Raw genomic sequence first — 20,229 nt, forward strand, 5'->3', positions numbered from 1 at the left:
GCTAGTTCCAGCTGATGGGACCGATGCCACACACGAATCATGAGTTGAATGTATCAAAATTGTGGTGTTGCTACTGCTGTTTTTGGATGGATTGGATGCCCAGGGAAAAAGTAGAGGGGGAGGAAAAGAAAGAGTTGATCAGCTCCTATTCTGGAGTTTATTGTTAGAAATTATTAAAAATGGTGGCTCTGCTCAGAAGAGATGGGTGTAGAAAAGCTTGGAATGCTTAACGCTCAAATTTCCCCTTAAATCATAGAAATGGAAGTAAACATTTATTACCATTTGGTCAAGTGTAGCATAACTTGCATTCATATTTCATTGTTAGTAATGGAGGTATGTGGAGATATACACAGACCTTGAGACAGCTGTTTTTTTGTTTGTTTGTTTGTTTGTTTTTAAATATTGCATACAGGCTAGCAGTTCATTGAAAGTAGAGGAGATAAGCCTGAAGGTTAGATCTTAGAAGAAGGCAATTCTTCATGCACAGCTCGTCAATCCTGATTTGGTTTGAAAACGAAAATCATGGAATACCAAAATCAAAGGAGAGTTGATTCAGGGAAAGGGAAAGGATGATGTCACTGGCCAGGAAAATGTCAGGGAAGTTTTGAGTTCCTCATTCAAGTCCAAAGGTGCTGGTTTCTTCTACCGCCGTTAACAGCTTTTCATACAACATGGAGTACGAGGGATAAGGTGGAAGATCCAATCGATTGAAGCACGTGTGTGCCCTGAATGGGGGAGAAAAGGCTGGTCAAGGTGTTTGTTTCAATGGTACAACTGGCTTGGCCAGTTCTGTGATCAGTCTGAATCTGTGAATCAAAAGTGAATCTAAAGGGGGTAGAACCATGTTTTAGGACCACCATAACACACTTGCAAACTAAGAAGCACAGCCTTGGGCTTCCCTGGTGGATCAGTGGTTAAGAATTCGCCTGCTAATGCAGGGGACACGGGTTCGAGCCCTGGTCCGGGAAGATCCCACATACCGCGGAGCAACTAAGCCCGTGCGCCACAACTATTGAGCCTGTGCTCTAGAGCTCTCGAGCCACAACTAGTGAAGCCCGCGTGCCCAGAGCCCGTGCTCCGCAACAAGAGAAGCCACCGCAATGAGAAGCCTGCGCACCGCAACGAAGAGTAGCCCCTGCTGGCCTCAACTAGAGAAAGCCCACGCGCAGCAACAAAGACCCAACACAGCCAAAAATAAATAAATAAATAATAATAATAATAAAAAAAGAGAACCACAGCCTTCCAGACAGGAATAGACCAGTTGAGGGACTGGAATATCTAGAAACTGGAGGGGTAGGTTTGCGTTTGGAAGCAAACCACGCTATACTAGCACTGCAGTAGCAAACCAGCGACATTTTACAACTGAGAGATGAAGTTGGATGTGGCCAGCAAAGGAACATAATTAGTATTAGAGGATTATGTTCCCAAGTCTCCCTGCCCAGCTCTGATTTCTGGGCCTCTGTAAACCCTGTGCATTGACTTAGAGGTGCCAACGGATGTCCTGGAACTCTCGAGATCCAATGCTCCATCAAGGCAGGTGTGATGGAGCACTGACAGTCCGACTCCTTTACCACTCATAGTGGGGCCTGCTTAACCTGAAGCAGAGATGCTGCATTTCCAAGAACAGCTGAGCTTGGGGGATAATCCTCCCTGGATGCCTGCAGCATCCCGGTGCCACCTGCCCTGGGTTCTGCTTATTTTGTCATGTACTTCATCCTGCGGGCCCATCTATGTGGGCCAGTGTCTGGCCTAGACAAAGAACGGCTTTCCCTGCTATGTGCCAATGTGTGGACCAGGACCAGACCCTGCGAAACCAAGTTGAGAGCGGCAGAAAAATGCCAGGTGTGCTTTTGGAACTGGCTGAATTAGCCAGGGGCAGGATACGGGCAGACAGCATCTTCTTGGTTTTCTTTATCTGGTCATTTTAACTGTCACTCCCGAGTGGAAATAATACAGAAAAAAAAAAAATCCTATTTAGAAAATAGTTGGGATCAGATTAATTCTGTAAAAGATAATTTCTGGGAACTGAAAACATTAGCAAATGGCCCCTCTTCAAGACCTAGTCTGAACACCCAGAGTTTCTTCAAGAGTTGCTCTTAGTGCATTAATCTATAGGCCTGGTTCACTCTTAAATAAATCCTAGTTTGTAATCTAGAGTGAATGAACACAATCAGATCACGATTTGATTCCTCATTCCTGAGTCCTCGCTGCTCTCCACGTGTGGTCCTGACAGCACGGAGGACCCGCTTACTTCATTTCCTGGGCACTGGACCCCGTGTTCCCAGGTGGGGTGGGGCTGCGGACAGAGTCCGGAACCAGGGTTCGGAAGACCTCTAGCCTGGTCCCAGTCCAGCCACTGACTAGCTTTATAACCTTGGGAAAGTCAATGAATCTTTCTGAGCCTCAGTTTTCTCACTTATAAAATGGGGTAATAATACATATTCCGTGCACCTCAGAGGGCTGGTGTGTGAGGACAGCACATAAATGCCTTTCGTAAACCGTGAATCATCATTTAAGCATCAGGGTCTCTTAATAATAATGCGACCACCACTGCAGTCATGATTTTAGGAACTGTGTCACCCTTGTGGGGACTTCAGACCCTTGGCCTCTTCCACATGACTGCAAGCAAATGAATCACCCTCATCTCATATTTGCGAAGTTGATATTTTGGAACTCCACTGGATCTGTTCAGTTGTGCCGTGTCAGATTTCACTCTGTCGGTGTTATTCTAGGGTTCCAGCATTTTGAGATCATTTTGGATTTGGATTGTGCCCATCACATTACTATGTGTGATACTTCTAACCTGTGTCACCTACACAGTCGATCTCTCTGTCTCCTCGAGGTTTTCCAAGTTACTGGTTAAAATGTGCACCGAGACAGTACCAAAGCCAGTCTTGCTCTTCTGCGGTGGAGACCACTCTAAGCTTGGTTACGAGCAAACAATGGAAACAGGCAGCATCACTACCGCGTGCGGCTGTGAGGCCAGTTCTTTAAGTGTGGCTCCTTTTCAAGTCATCTTCTTCCACCGCCCAACTACGGCCTCAATCTCCGGACAGGTTCTCGCTCTATCACTGCTGAATCTACTCTCTTCCAAGTTTGTCAATGACCTCTCAATTCCCCAATCCAGAGGCACATTTTCTACGCCCACCTCCTCAAGCTCTTTGAAAGCACCTGACAGCTCTTCCTCTGAACATCTCTCTTCCCTTGGCTTCTTCATGGCTTCTCAGTGGCTGTCAGTTTCTCTCAGGGACTCCCAATGGCTTCCTCATGCCTCCTTTGTAGCCCGACAGCCTACAGAGCACGGCTTCCCACCCGGCACTATTGACACTTTGAGCTTGATGACTCTTCACCGGGAGGGGCTGTCCTGTGTCTTGGAGGTGTTTCGCAGCATCCTTGGCCTCTACCTGAGAGAAGCCAGGAGGACTCCTCCCTGACAACCAAAAATGTCTCCAGACATTGCCAAGTGTCCTCTGGGGGGACAAAATCACCTCTTTCCTGCCCTCCCCACCTTGAGAACCATCCCTATAGAGTAAGCCAACTACTAACTTAACCAGGCCTCCACCTTCATCCTGGGCTTGGGCTCAGTTTACATCTGCAGTGAAGCATGTTTGTGTTAGTATTTTAGTCCTGTTAATCCGCCCATGACTCATAATTCTGTTACCCCTGGTCCCTACTCTAAATGTAAACCCCTAAGGTTTTCTCCTCTCCTTTATCTTATCTCCACGCTGCCTGTGCTGGGTCTACCCTGACCAGCTCCCGAGTTTTCTTTCCTCCCAAGCCTTTCCTTGTCAAGTTCTACAGTAAGGAAACTCTCCCACCTCCTGGTCTGGATGTGGCCTCCAAGCTCTGGACGTGGTTCTCAGCACTCATGAGTGGAGATGGTCACCGTTCACCCTGCTGCATGCTGGGCTGTAGATGGATGAGCGACTTTTCCACTCCCCACTGCCAATTCTACATCATTACTTTTCAATCTTTGATCAAAAATTTCTGTTCCTCTGAATCTCATGCCATTTAGGTATTTTTTCCCCCCAAACTACAGGTTTTGTCTGGCATCTTATTTCAGTGAAATAGGATAGGGTAGAAAATAGTGTATTACCTGCAGGTAATAAGGATGAAGTATTGTTTTGAAGAACATGTATTTCAGATACACACACACAGGAGTACCTATGCATGTATTGTGTTGGGATGTGAAGGGTCCTTCTCTCTGTGGGCTGTAGTTAAGACACGTTTGACCATCAGTGATCTAGATATACCTTCCATACCTTCTGACCTTCCGGGTAACACATGTATTAAAATCTCTGGTACTTGGCTTAAATGCTCTCCATTTTCAGGTCTTCCCACCAGACTCTGTAGCATCTGAGCCCACTTGGTTGACTGTTCAGTGCCCTGGCCTGCCAGCTCCTTGACCCCAACCTCCATGACCATCTCACCCCTCTTATGCTCCACCGATGGTTTATGAAGTTTCTTCACCAGGCACTGTAAACTTAGAGCCTAGAAACCTCTACCCTCAGGGTCCTTTGTCCTAATCCACACACACTCTGGAAAGCAAGGACTTGGCCTGATGTATTGTTTTGCTGTGACGCTCTCTCACCTGGGAGGCCAGCTGCCTTTCTAGAGGGAAGATCTGAGGAGAATGCAGCTCCTCAGAGTGTGGGTTGCACATGGGGCTCACGGTCTCTGGGGAGCCCTGGGTCACCCCGAGGGTGCTTGGTGCCCCTGCTCGCCTCAGGCTTCTATCACCTGCCATGTGGCCAGGCCAGGTCTTTCCGAACTACCATTATTGGAATTCAGAGGTTATTTCTTTCTCTCCACACATAGGTGACACTTTCCAGGTTCTTGGATCTTCAGAAAATGCACAAGAAAGACTAGTCGGGGGTTACTACTCAGAGGGTCATTTTCGCTGTCCCCTTAGGGGCATCTCAGCACTTGATTCTTGGGGCCCTTCTGGCCTACAGCGAAGTCCCCGCTTCCCCCAAGAACCCTCTCTGGGATTTGTGGGGTAGCAGCCTTTTTAGGGGTGCCTTGCCCCAGATGTGCTGGGTTGTTCATAAGCCTGACGTCCACCCTATAAGTTCTCTGTGTGGGTTGATAGTATTAATGCACATTTCATTAATGCACATTTCCCAGAGCGTATATGTAATTAGACTCACGCTCTGACCCCAAGTGACAAAAGCAATGACTTCCGTTTAAAGAGTAAAGCGGATTCCTCAGGGGGGTCTTCTCTCCACGGCCCACCAGACGCTCTCTATCAACCGCGTCCCCTGCGAGTGTCGCAATGGACGTCTTGTCCTCCATGCCAGCTTGGTGACCTTTCCTGAACACAGCTGACCCTTCCCACCCCCAGGCTTTGCTCCTGCTGTTGCTTCAGCCCAGAATCCCCTCCACCCTTCCTTGCCCCTCAGGGCTCACCTAAATGCCAGCTTCTCTGTGTCACCGTCTCCTGTCAGCTCAGTCAGGATTAGGTCTCTGTGCTACATACTCACGGCATCCTGCTTTTATCTTCCCTTCTTGGTGCTCCTCTGATTCCACCTGGGGTCGTAACCACTTACTCTTCCGCTCCGTTCCTCCCTAGACTGTAAGCCCCTCTGGGCAGGTGACTTGCTGCAGCTCAGGCCCTCCTTCAGGGGCACACTGAGGTGCCCACTATGAGAGAATCATCAAATGCGACTCAAATTCACTCTTCTAAAGTCAGAGCAAAATGTTTCCAAAAAAACTTCATCCTCCAAAGCTATCATCACACTCGACAAATGGAAACCTTGCCTTTTTAGCCTTATTTTCTTGCCAGACTTCATTCAGCAGGTCCAGTACTCAGCAGAGCCATGCAAACGAGCACTGAGGGTCTGCTGATCGAAGTGGGCGAAGCCAGGGCTGAAAAGTGCCCCAACGCTTTAGGCTGTTAGTAACCAGCTGGGCATGCACTCTGTTTCCTGGGCCTCCTAACGCTCACCGTCATCAGGTGAATTATCTCTGGGATGCTAGAATGTCTAGGAAAGCTAGATGAAAATTATAGTTCAGTAAATCCTTCCACAATAGGGATTTAGCAAAGCGTCTGGGAGGCCGCATAGAAATACAGCTGGATTAAATACGAATCTTCTGTTATAATTAGAAAATATCACAGTAGAAGAAAATAATTGTGGATCAATCTAACGTTGGCTGAGCGGGTTTTATTACTATAGTACCTAGACAGAAGTATCTCTTTAGTGCTCCTTATTTCACTGATGAGGAATATGCTACCCAAAGTGGCACAGAAAGGGCCGAGGAAGTGTTGGGATGAAAACTCATCGTGCAGGGAATTCATTCCATTAAACTGCCTGGAGCCCTAGTGCCTCCTTTTTTTGCATTATCTTACAATAATTTCATCAATAGCTTACTGTATAGAAGCCACCATAGAGACTGGAGATATACACGTGGTCTTGTCTGCACACATTTTGAAACATAGTAGGAAAACTGCAACATGTACATGCTAACTATTCCAGGGAATATCAAGTGTATCCAGTGCTACGCCATAGTGAGACAGGCTGGGACCTGGGATCCTTTACTGCAGTGCTTGCACCTGGACAAACATCTCCTTGAGCAACAGAATACAAAGAAACTCTAAGGGACTAAAATTAACTGCAGGCATGGGCAGTTAGGGGCAATTATGAACAATAAGATACAAAAAGGCCACAAAGCAACTGCCATTTCTGAGATGCCGGGAGCAGAAACGGGGGACTGCCATGATCCCTGCACACAGCACCACCAAGGGGGTGCGCAGAGCACCTAAGCCGCCCCTCTGGCCCCACCCACTGATCCACCCCACCCTCACCCCATGTAAGGGATCAGCTCACCACCCCGCCTTGGGGGGCAAGTCCCAGTAAACCCTTTCCTGAATTTGTCTGGCCTCTTACCAATTTCTGTTGATTAAAGAGTCCAAGAACCCGGGTGGGTAACAGTAGAAGTCCAGACACAGTGCTGGAAGGGCCACTTTGGACCCTCCCCCAGACGAGGCATTCCTCTTTAAATTAAATTGGGCTACGTAGGACTGACACATGGACCGTGATACCAATAGCCCAAATACCATCAGTCATTGAAAAATCACTAAGAATATGGTCTAAATGCACCTCCCCGAGACCTCTCACCCACACCTTTCACTAACGACTCATAGAACAATACTTTGGGTGGCAGGAAAGAATTCCATCCCAACGGATAAGTGCCCAAGCTCAAATAACAAAGCGTACTTGGCCTTCTTCGGCAGGTTTCCCAAAGGTGGGCAGGAGCTCCGTACCTGGGGAGAGATGTAATTTTCCCCCATTTCTCTATGCAAAAACGCCGAAGCCCGTTGCTTCCTCGAAGGGCTGCAAAGCCTTCGTAGGGCACACTTGATGTTCCCGTGACGAACTGCAGTAATCTGAGTCTCTGCTCATTGTTGAAACGTTCCACCGCAGCCCAGAACCAGCGGATCACGAGATGCCCATCGTGATAACCTGAGCGGAGGAGGAGGGAGACCGAGAGGATGTGTACAGGGGAGGAGGGAGTGTTGGGGGGGAGATGAAATACACATCAGGTGTGCCAAGAACTGAACAGCAGCTCTTGATTTGCTGATTTCTCTCGTGATGGCCTTTAGGTAGGTCTAAAACAATTTGTATAACTGACTCAAATTTAAGAACAAAAGCCTATTTAGAAAATAAGCACTTTATAAAAAGGCTGTATGTTGTGAGGGATGTCCTCAGAGATGTTTGCTTTCTATTTAAACAACTGGGACCCCAGGAGTCCTTTTCCTGCCTGATATAAATGTAGACAAGGAGTGACGAGGTTCGGTAGAGATCTTTGGGGTTCCGAAGAGACAAAGCTCTCTACAAATACGATATTTCCTGGTATTGTCTTTGTTCTGATGTCTTAGCTCTTGGGAACCACGTACTGTGGAGCGTCTAGGACTTAAGAAAGGCTGGAGGTGAATGTCAAACTTGGTCAACGGAAGATGCCGGGCTCTCCAAGTGCCCTTGGAGCCGCTGCCCCCCGATCAGCCCTGGGCCACAAAGAGTTGGGCCCACGGAAGTAGTATGGGGCCTCTCACAGGACAGTAAGGAAGCCAAGCTTGGAGCAATCACTTATGATGAGGTAAATGATTCCCCACTGACTTCAAATGCACAAAACACTCAATGATGCAGAAATCTATGTGGACTTGGGCAGAAAGAAGGAAAGCTTCATAAGGGAAGGGAGGTGTGAGTTCAGCATGTGAAGGGTTTGTGTGAATGCAGGAGGGGAAATAGAGAATGATAAGAATGAGGAATCAATATGCAGGGAACAGCAAGCTGACTAGACCAGCACAGAGGGGGTTCTGCTGAGGACTGAAGGGACCTTGCTGGGGGCTCAGAGGCCTTAATAGCTAGGCAGAGACATTGTGACTTGACACCTTAGGTTGGTGGCTTTCCTACCAAGCCAGGAAGGGCCTAGTGGTCCCACAGAGGTTTCCTCCTACACGGCTGAGTGTACCGGGGAGACAAGGGAGGCTTAGATGATGGGCCCCTTGTTCACCCTCTATTATATTGATAGGGGTTTCTCTGTAATATTTTACATGAAGAAAGGATTTTCAGCTTAAAAAACATTCAGAGGTCTCTAAGTAATAAGGAGCTTGCTTGTTTTGTGGGGCGGGAAATGGCCTGATCAAAATAAAGGTTTCAGGAAGGCTGGTTTGGCAGCGTGAAGGTGAATAGCTGGGAGGGGTTAGACATCAGATTTGGAGAGATGACAGTTAGAACCGTGTTGCAGCAAACCAGGGTTGATGTGAAGAGGGCTTCACTTCTACAGGGAGCAGGACACGCTTTCCTGCCAGCAAATGACCCCGCTCTGGAGATGGCCTGTGGACGCTGGCGTTCTCCGGAACGCATCTCCACCGAGTTATGCCAGAGACAACCAGCAGGGATTACTGTCATCCCAAGGAAAGTCTAGGTTGGAAGCTGGCAGAAGGCATGGACCAGAGCTTACTTTGCACATGTACTGAAGTAAGGCCAAGTTTTTTGTAACCTTCAAAAAGTGATATTATTTTATATTTATATTATCACTACATATGGAATATATATATGAATATTATTCAGCCATAAAAGGGAATGCAGTAGTGAATCATACTACAATGTGAACAAACCTTACTAAGTGAAAGAAGCCGGACCCAAAAGGCCACATACAGTATCACTCTATTTACATGAAATATCCAGCACTGGTACATCCACAGAGAAAGAATGCACACTGAGGTTTGCTGGGGTGGGAGGATGGGGGAGGAAGGGGGAGCAACTGCTTCATGGGTCCAGGGTTTCCTCTGAGAATGAGGAAAACGTTTTGGAATTAGCTAGAGGTGATGGTTGCACCACATTGTGAGTGCAGAAAATGCCACCACGTTGGTCCCTTTAAAATGATCAATTTCATGTTATGTCAGTTTCACCTCAATAACATCTGTTAAGAAGTGAGGGATTGTGTCTGTGAGAGCTGATCGGTCAACAAGCCCCGCTCGCTCACCTCCCCGGTACTCAGCGTTGTTCCGCCAGTCGGCCAGGTCGATCTCTGCCGTGCCCGCGATCACCAGCTCCAACTCCCTGGCATCGAACACGGAGACCAGCCTCGAGTCCACCACCTGAAATCCACATTAGGCCTCAGCCTCCAGGCTCAACCTCCTTGAGAGGTTACATTCATTATTATTTCTGTGGGTTAAGCTGGGAGGTTGACCACTGTTTACAACTTTTTCCCCCCAATGTGCTATCATGTTTAAGTTCAAAATCATGAACATTTTGAAACATAACCCCTTCATGAGCTGGGAACTCCAAAAAGGTCTGCTGCTTTTCACTACTATGATACACCCTCTCGGAAGGATGTTATGAATAAGCCTGACTTGACCTTCCACAGTCACATTTAAGTTTCCAAATAACATTGCCTTTTGAAGGCAAAAAGTCCAAGTCACTGTGAAGTGATTCAATAGCTATTAGTGTTATCACTTCACTTAAAAGGGATCCTCTCCTCTACATAAAACTAGGACTTATTTCCTAGGAATGGACATTATATATTAAAATGACTGTCTTTTCCTTCCTTTCTCCCCTTACTTCCTGCCTTCTTCCTTCAAAGATCTGGGAAGATCTGCTTGATCAGGGTTCTGAGCTCCGGCTTTACATCTTGTTGCCAAATGTATCAGGTACAACTGAACACCTGCAGTGGGTACCTCCTCTAATCAAACCAGTGGACCAGCCGGTCACCCACGCTGTTCTCCATCACAGCAGCAAAGAAAACCTTCCAACACCCAAACTCTTGTTTCTAAATTGCAGAAGTTTAATCATGTCAATTTTTGGTGCACACGAAGGCTAGCAGTCGTCAGTGTCCTTTTTTTTTTTTTTTTTTTTGATTACTATTGATCTCTGATGCTTTTTTTAAAAAACTTTTTTTAATTGAATGAAAGATTCTTTAAATTCTATAGTGCTTTATAATTTTCAAAAGTTTCACACACGTGATTTCATACAATCCCATAATAAGTCACTATCCTCCTGATTTACCATCTCAGCATGGATCACGTGGCACAAAGTGACCCTAGGAGCATGTCTCCTTTTATTGTGTTTTGCTTTATTGCATTCTACAGATACTGCGTTTTTTACAAATTGAAGGTTTGTGGCAACCCTGCATCATCAGATGATGGTTAGTGTTTTCAGTAATAAAGTATTTTTTCAATAAGTTATGTACATTGTTTTTTCTAGACATAATGCTATTGTACACTTAATAGACTACAGTATAGTGTAAACATAACTCTTATAAGCACTAGGAAACCAAACAATTCATGTGACTCGCTTTATTGTGACACTGGCTTTATTGCCATGGTCTGGAACTAAACCTGTAATATCTCTGAGGTCTGCCTGTGTAAGAAAATAAAAATCAAGCGAGAGTGGACAATGCCCTCCAGTGCCTTCATTTCACTCATTTTTATTTCACTGAGTGAAAGGAGATGCAACACACACATCTTGGCAGGAGGTGCCATGTGTTTTCACAGGTGGCACAGCAGGGCCACACCAATGCCAGTTTCGTGAGACCACAAGAGCTGGGTTTCCCAGAGAACTCTGACCCCTCACCCTCTAACCCCAGGAGGTCCTCTTTGCACGCTGGTGAGTAGAGCTGAGCCCTCTCCCTGCCCTGCTCTTCCTCTCCCTTCTCCTAACAAGCTGTGTCGGGGGTGAAGGCCTGGCCTGCCTGCCAGGCCCGGGTCTCACCTCGTAGAAGCCCCGGACCAGGGCCTCGGTCTGTTGCACCACTCCGCGCTCCACCCGCCACCTCACCATCCTCTCGATGTACTCTTTCTTGTTCTTTTCTGTCACTTGGGTGTTGGCTCCTCCAGATTTTAACTCCCTCTCCGTTACCTTGTGGGGAAACAAAGATCATGATGCTTGTTGACTCAGCTTATCTTGCAGTGAGAAAGATCGATTTTAGGAGGATGAACTCTTTGCAAAAAGTCCTCTTCACAAGCATTTGGCATCATTAACTTCTTGGTTCTTTTTCCTTTCCTGGAAGTTACTAGAAAGGTTCTGGTTGTTCTAAGCAGACACTTCAGTACCTTAGAAGCATTTTTGTTTTATAAAGAGGAAATGTGTTTCTTTAACTCAAGAGGCTTAATGGAAATAAAAGAAAAAGGCCCCTGGTTGTCCCTAAATGGACTGGAATGTCCTTATCCTATAGTCGCATACTTGATTGCCCCAAATCCCAATTAGATCAAATTCTTAACAGCCAAATTCTTCCCTAACCACAGCAGATCATTGGCAGGAAAACAGTGGAGGGTGGGAGGATAGTTTTGCAGCCAGGTATAAGAGTGGCTGAAGAGTGACAGCCTGACCTTGAGAAAGGAAACAGAGATTGAAGTCGCCACGTAGTATGAAGATGCATGTTTGTTAGGACAAGCTAACAAGAAAAGTGATGATCTGTGCTTTATTGTTTTGAAAGGCAAGAAGGCACATAACATATTAGACATTTTTATCAAAAAGTGTTGGTGTTTGAAGGGGGTAAGCATCAGTTATCTTAAATTTGCTTAAGGGGTTCACCTTGCTGCTCAATGCTGTAAGAAAAATGAGGCATAACTGTACTTAGTTACTGATTAAAAAATATATGTATATATTTGGCACTCATGGACAAGGTACCTAAACAAAACAGTTCACAGAAGTCTGTTGATTACATTTTCTTCTATCACTTGGGTGACTAGGGTAAATATGAAATACTTGCCAATTATAACATAATAATTGCCACCCAAGATCCATATTCTTTGGAGCCTCTGGATTTTAGCTGCCCAGTTATAAGACTATTTCCTGACACTAAGTGTGTGATGTAATCAAGTTCTGGCCAATAAGGTATAAGCGGGGGTGTTGTATGGCACTTTCAGGGGGCCTCCTTAAAGGGAGGGGCTGTGCCCCTTCGTCCTGCTACTTCAGACACGGACGTCATGGTTGGGGCACCGTATGCATCTGGGTCATGAGTGCAGGTGGCCATCGTAGGGACCGCAGCCTTGGGTTGCCTGCCTCCACACTTTTATGTGCGAGAAAAATATACTGTTAGTTTCCGCAGGGTCATTGGGTTTCTTCATTAGCAGCTGAACCTAATCTTAACTAACACGCCCAGGAAAAGCCTATGGTGACTTTCAGCTGCATCTGTCTGTCTGCTCTTCACTCCATAACTTGCCAAAAGAAGGGCTGAGACTCGATTTTCTAAAACCAAAATCATCGTTCTTGGTGACCTCATTTGAAAAGAAACAGGATTGTTTAAGCTTTAAACAGATAGATATTATTCTAGATCGATAACACATCCTTATTTTTATCGCTGGGAACACTTTGAACTTTCTCTGAGTTGTTCAATTCCTACGCTATATACACCTGAAGAATTGCTCTTTTTATTTTCAACGTTATTTTTTTCCCTCTAATTTATGTATTTAGTCATTTGTAGTTTACTTGATTTCTTCCTGCACCCATGGAATAAAATTTAAGTGCTATGAATGGCCATACAATGAAAAGCAAGTTTCTCTCCCACCTCATCTCCCAGCCATACAATCTCCCTACTTGGAGAAAATCACCCTTCCCTCCCTTCCAGGGAAGGGGAATGTATACACTAGGGGTGTATACATGTATCAGTGTATACACTAGGGAATACATATAGATCATCTCTTTTCCCATAAACGATAGCATATTATACACACTGTTCATCATCATACTTTTTCAATTAAAAATACACCTTGACCATTGTTTCATACCAATTTAGACCTGTCTTATTCTTTCTTTGTTGTTGTTATACTACCCGGTTTATTGTTTATGATTTATATGTAAACGGATGGGCTGGGGTGTCAGACCACACATCCCACTAGCCCACTATTCCACTGTGTGAGTGACTCATCATTTATTTCACCAATGCTCTACTGCTGAACATTTAGATTGGTTCGGATCTTTTGCAATGATCAACAACGCTGCAATGAAGATCCGAATCCATTAGTCATTTCAATTGGATGTGAATATGTCTGTAGGGCAAATTTCTAGACGTGGATGCTGAGTCAAAGGCAGGTGCATTTAGAATGAGGATAGATATCACAAAGGTGCCTTTCATAGAGGATGAAGCAAACTTCTGCTTACTCCCACCTACACTCCTGTATAGAGTGCCTGTTTCTCTACACCATCTCCAGAATAGAATACCGCTAAGCTTTCTGATTCTTGACATTCTCATGAGGGAAAATGGTATTTCACAATGCTTTAATTTGCATTTTAAAAAATAGTGAATGAGGGTGAGTATTTCCTTCCCTGGGAACTATCTACTTATATTCTTTGCTAATTTTCTATTGTGCTGTCCATCATTTCTTACCAATCTGCAGAATCTCTTCCTATATTGAAAGAAATAGCCTTTTGTCTGTTTTATGCATTACAATGTAGTAAATATTATGCCATTTTTACTTTATGTTGTATTTTTGCCATGCAGTATTAAAAAAGTAATTTTAGTTGACTGTCTCAATCTTTTCCTTTATGACTTTGAAAGTTTGTGTCACATCTATAGCAGCATTCCTTACTGCAAGATTAAAAAGAAAAATCCTTTCATTTTCATCTTTTTGTTGTTTTTTTGAACATTCAGCTTTTTCACCCACGTGGAATTTATTTTAGCATAACGCGTTAGGTTTGGGATCTAACTTAAGTTTTTTTAAGTTGGGTTCCCATTTGTCTTAATATATTTTGCTAAATGTGTTTATTTTACAAATTTACCCTCTACTATAGGGCAAATGTAAAGGATGGGCTATAAAGTAGTCATGCAGAGGAACAGTGTATTTTACACGTTCCTCTGGTATACAGGAAGACAGTTAAATGAATCGTATATTCTTGAACATATTTACAACATATAGTTGTAAGAAGAAATAATTTTTTGTCAAATATAGAAGAGAATATTCTTCAGAGGTATGTTTTACACACAGGCAATGCACCAGAACAGTGACATTTTCCAGGACCTGTCCAAGATGCTTGATTGAGCTGTGGGTGATGGGAGGTCTGCAAGGTTCAGTGGGTAACTCTCAGCACGCTGTCCACAGTCACGCAACGTACTTATAAAGTAAACCAGCTTAATTCTCACAACACCCCATTACAAATTACACACGTCATGGAACCTCTTGTAAATGATATTCTCAAAACCTTAATTGCTAAATCTGCTCAGGCTGTGGTTGGTCTGATAAAACCATAACCCAGAAAAATTCAATGTTATATAAACACCGGTAGAAAAAGAAATGGGAAGCTTATCTTATTAAATAGTACTGAAGTATATGCATTTTGGAGAAGTAAATATCTGGATGCTAGTGATAAAAAGAAGTATTATTGTAGTTGCACAGATAAGAGAAATACCTCACAGATGTATTGCACACTTTACAAAAATGCTTTCTGATCCATTATCACATGTGATTTTCAAAAAACTCTATAAACTAGATCCATGTCAAAACAAGAAAAAGAAGACATGGGTACCTTTAATAAAGGGAATAGTCCTCAAAGAATTATATCTTAAATGAATGACAGTCCTTGTTTTTAAACACAAAATCCTATTACTATGTGATCCAGCAATCCCTCTTCTGGGTATATATATCCAAAAGAATTGAAAGCAGGGACTTGAACAGATATTTGTACACCTGTGTTGATACCAGCATTATCCACACTACCCAAAAGGTGGAAACCACCTAAGCGTCCATCAACATATGAATGGCTAAACAAAATATGGTATTTACATACTATGGAATATTATTCAGCCCTAAAAAAGGAGGCAATCCTGTCACATGCTATAACATGGATGAACCTTGAAGATATTACGCCAAGTGAAATAAACTGGTCGTGAAAAGACAAACACTGTATGATTCCACTTATATGAGGTACTCAGAGTAGCTAAATTCAGAGAAAGAAAAAGCAGAATGGTTGCCAGGGACTGGGGAGGGGAGAAATGGGGAGCTATTGTCTAATGGGCAGAGCTTCAGTTTTTCAAGATGAAGAAGTTCTGGAGATGGTTGCACAACACTGTGAATCTACTCAACCACACTGAATGGACTGTACCCTTCAACATGGTTAAGATGGTAAATATCATGGTACGTGAATTTTCCACAGTAAAAACCAAAATGTCTTTTCCAAGACCCACATCTCACAAACCTGGCCAAAAACTTCTTCATTAACTGTGAATGTGAGGTCGAGGATGTCTGTGATGTTGTTGTCCTTCATCCATTGCAAGCTCTGGTGGAATTCCTCATCCAGATATTCCAGGTCACTCAAATCACAGGGCCTGGGTGTATTCAAAGGGAGAAAGGTAAACAGATTGTTTCAATAAACAGCTGCCCAAACCTCATGCCAAAATGTGGTTATGTCACTCCTGGCTAAAGTGACACAGACATATTCTAACAATTGGATACTTTTGAATATACTGATGAATCTTTTTAGTTCATTCAGTAGTTTTTTATTGGAAAGGGAAATTTTAAAATGTTTACAATAATAAACACAAAACAATTATTGACTCAGGGACTCTCCATGGCTGTTAGAGAAGAGTATCATTTGAAAACAACCAAATTATAGACAGATCAATTCTTTTTTTTTTCCTTTTTCTTCTTCCAGTTTTATTGAGATATAATTGACATACGGCACTGTATAAGTTTAAGGTGCACAGCATAATGACTTACATACAAGGACAGATCAATTTTACTTGGTAGTTTCATGCAATGCTTGTAATGTTACTATATTTATATAAACTGATTTATATCTGTTACATGATGTTCTCTTATGCTTACATAAAATCTCCAAATGCATTTTTATTGGACTAAAAGGTTTATGTGATATCTAAGCACTCAGAAAAGTAAATCACCATAAACCTAACAGGAATGATTAGGGAAAAACAGGGACAAAAGGATCAGAGGTGCCAGAGAGGCCAGTGCCTCTGGTCCCACAGGCAGGGCCGGGTGGACACTTACAGTCTCAGGAGTGCCTTATAGAAGGGCCTTGTGAAGAAAGCGTCCAGAAGGTACTGATGGATCAGAGCCAGGCCTAGGATTCGACCACTAAACCTGAACCTGGAACACAGACAAGGCAGAGCAACTGAAGGGCAGGTGGGAAATTACACTGTTAAATATTTTCATTTGTAGTGTTATCTGATGTGTTTCTTCATAGTACTCATCTTAAGCCTCTTGAAAAATCTGCCAATTGATGACACAATGGAGGCACCCATTCTTCTTATTCTTTACCATAAACAATGGCTATGAACTTGGTATGTACTAAGGAACCCTCCTCTCCCCCAAGTACCCAAATAGAATCATTTTGCTGGAATCCTTTTCTCAGACCTGAGAGTATAAGGACCTAAGTGATGAAAAGAGCTGGTGGAGGGGAATTCTGGGACCCTAGACAGTCAGTCAGCATTTTAAAAAAATATTTATTTATTTTCTTTGAACACATTTTTTTTTAACATCTTTATTGGAGTATAATTGCTTTACATTGTTGTGTTAGTTGCTGCTGTATAACAAAGTGAATCAGCTATATGTAAACATATATCCCCATATCTCCTCCCTCTTGCATCTCCCTCCCACCCTCCCTATCCCACCCCTCTAGGTGGTCACGAAGCACGAGCTGATCTCACTGTGCTATGCAGCTGCTGCCCACTAGCTATCTATTTTACATTTGGTAGTGTATATATGTCAATGCCACTCTCTCACTTCGTCTCATCTTACCCTTCCCCCTCCCCGTGTCCTCAAGTCCATTCTCTACATCTGTGTCTTTATTCCTGTCCTGCCCCTAGGTTCTTCATAACCATTTGTTTTTTTTTTTTTTTTAGATTCCATATATATGTGTTAGCATACTGTATTTGTTTTTCTCTGACTTCACTCTGTATGACAGATTCTAGGTCCATCCACCTCACTACAAATAATTCAATTTCATTTCTTTTTATGGCTGAGTAATATATATGTATATATGTGCCACATCTTCTTTATCCATTCATCTGTCAATGGACACTTAGGTTGCTTCCATGTCCTGGCTATTGTAAATAGTGCAAACAGTCAGCAATGAACCTGAGGATCTGAATCTAAGGATATGGAAAGTTTTCTGGACCATGCCACCTGAAGGTCTAATGTGTGCCTGACCCTACACTGGGAGGTGGGGGACTTGAGTATGAACCACATATGGCGGTTGTGCTCACGGTCAGTGGGGAGAAGTACGTAGAATCCCACTGTGGTAAGTGGTAAGTGGAGCCTACATCGTCACACATGACGAACAAGGTCTCTGCTGGGAGGAACTGATCACATAGACCTGGTCACCTCCAGATGTAAGGGCCTTCACTGATTTAAAACCTTGTTGGGGCAAACTGCTTCCTGGCAGTTTTGCTGGTGATCTGCCTAGCTGCGTGCTACGGCTCCCGAGAGCTTGGTCCCATTGTTGCCCTGCTCCTAAACCAGTTTCCCGTCTGCCTGGTCTAGCACGCTGGTTCCCTCACCCTGTGTTCTGCCCATCCCTGGTACCTCCCTCCATGATTGGGGTCTCTCCTTTCTCTTCCTATCTAACTAGATTTTCACCTAAGCATAGACTTAGCTGTGACTTTTTTCAGATCCTCCCAGTTGGAATTCCCAGCTAAGCCATGACCTTTCATGAGGCTCTTTTTAGACTCAAAAGACTTTGTACTCTGTAACTGCTATAAAAATGGTTTAAATGAATAGATGATCAGATCCTGTAATAAGTGTAATCATAAGCAGCACTTCAGATTGCCATTTTGGAAGGAGTCGATTCTTTTTGCGTGAAATAACACGTAAATATTATTGACTCCGGGGAGACCAGAGGCGAGTAGAATGTTAGTAAAGGTGCTAAAGGGGCACCGTGGATGGGGAGGCTCATGGAACAGCTGAACATCTTACAGTCCTTGAGGCCAGGGTACACCATCGGTGCTGCATCCCCCAGTGGTCTTTCCTGATACCCCAATAACCAACGGGTCCCCAACATGGCGGCCACAATCCTGCGTACTCCATGCCGGCTTACCCACTCTAACGGACTCTGAGGCATCACAACTGATGTTCCTAACATGATGTGGGGCTGTGGCCACGTGGTGGAGACGGCGAGACCACCCACAGTGGCAAGAGAGCAAACGTCAACACAGAGGTGCCTGCCAAGAACCTCCCTCACTTAGAGGTGGCCCTGAAAGGCCTAGTAAAGAGAAATGGTAATCTCAGCAGGCAGTAGTGTCTGCAGAAATGGAATAGATAAAAATATTACATGACAATACTATTTTCAGCTCAATGTTAAAAAAGGGACTATCTCAATAAATTGTAAATTCTCCAGCAAAATACACATTATTCAAATCTATTCAAGAAGAAGAACTTAAATAGACAAATGACCACAGTATAAACTAGAAAACTTTGAGGAAAAAGGACTATATTCAAAATTGATGCTGGGACACTCCATATATGGACAGAAAACACCCCTACTATTTAAATAGCTCCAGAAACCAGAAAAGGGTAGAAAACTTCTTACTTCATCATTATGAGCTACCATAACCACAAAATGGAATTTGGAAAAGAGTAAAGGAAAGGAAACTAAAGACATCTCACTTATACATTAAAAACGTCACAAATAAAACACAAGAGAAAGTACCAGTCCATTCCCTGAATAATGCCAGATGATTAAGGATGTTTGATTTTAGGAAACTAAGGAGAAAACTTTGAGGAAAAAGGACTATATTCAAAATTGATGCTGGGACACTCCATATATGGACAGAAAACACCCCTACTATTTAAATAGCTCCAGAAACCAGAAAAGGGTAGAAAACTTCTTACTTCATCATTATGAGCTACCATAACCACAAAATGGAATTTGGAAAAGAGTAAAGGAAAGGAAACTAAAGACATCTCACTTATACATTAAAAACGTCACAAATAAAACACAAGAGAAAGTACCAGTCCATTCCCTGAATAATGCCAGATGATTAAGGATGTTTGATTTTAGGAAACTAAGGACAATTTACTATTAGGCATTCTATTATTAAAATTAATAACGATGTCAAGAGACAAAAATCATAGGGCTTTTCTTTTTTTTTTGGTTAGAAGCTGAAAAGTTACTTGAAAATATTCACCATCTATGATATCACTTATATGTGAAATCTAAAAAAATGATACAAATGAACTTATTTACGAAACACAAATAGACTCACAGACTTAGAAAACAAACTTATGGTTACCAAAGGGGAAAGGTGGTGGGGAGGGATAAATTAGGAGGTTGGGATTAACATATACACACTAGTATATATAAAATAGATAATCAACAAGGTCCTACAGTATAGCCCAGAGAACTCTACTCAATACCCTGTGATAACCTATATAGGAAAAGAATTTGAAAAACATTTTATATATATATGTGTGTGTGTTTATATATATATATATATATATATATATGAATCACTTTGCTGTATATCTGAAACTAACACAACATTGTAAGTCAACTGTACTCCAATATAAAATAAAAATTTTAAAAAAATGGGGTAAAAGGGGACCAAGAAAAAAAAATATCCACTGTCAATTTCTGAAGAAAAGAAATCTTTGTAGTAAACCAGGAATAGGAGAATACTTCCTTACATAATGAAGAACATTCATATCAGCGTCATATCTGACAATAAAAATACAGGATGCTGGTTACCACCACCCTTCACAATGCTCCATCACTTGTAGTCACTGTAACTCATTACAAGTGAAAAATGGGAAACAGATTAGAAATAACGTTT

At 43.2% G+C, this 20,229-nt stretch overlaps 1 protein-coding gene across 1 annotated transcript in view; it reads right to left on the reverse strand.

Moving 5' to 3' along the window:
• Positions 1–361: 361 nt before the first annotated feature.
• HECW1 (HECT, C2 and WW domain containing E3 ubiquitin protein ligase 1) overlaps positions 362–20,229 on the reverse strand; it is a 249,366-nt gene continuing 229,498 nt past the window's right edge. Inside the window, exons 22-27 of the mRNA XM_068549881.1 lie at positions 16,448–16,546; positions 15,639–15,768; positions 11,217–11,363; positions 9,490–9,604; positions 7,265–7,463; positions 362–725 (exon numbers count right to left, since the gene is read on the reverse strand). Of these exons, the coding sequence (XP_068405982.1) occupies positions 614–725; positions 7,265–7,463; positions 9,490–9,604; positions 11,217–11,363; positions 15,639–15,768; positions 16,448–16,546 (802 nt within the window). The 3' untranslated portion in view covers positions 362–613. The remainder of the gene's footprint in view (positions 726–7,264; positions 7,464–9,489; positions 9,605–11,216; positions 11,364–15,638; positions 15,769–16,447; positions 16,547–20,229) is intronic.

Source organism: Eschrichtius robustus, chromosome 8, assembly GCF_028021215.1.
Source record: "Eschrichtius robustus isolate mEscRob2 chromosome 8, mEscRob2.pri, whole genome shotgun sequence".
Taxonomy (NCBI): Eukaryota; Metazoa; Chordata; class Mammalia; order Artiodactyla; family Eschrichtiidae; genus Eschrichtius; species Eschrichtius robustus.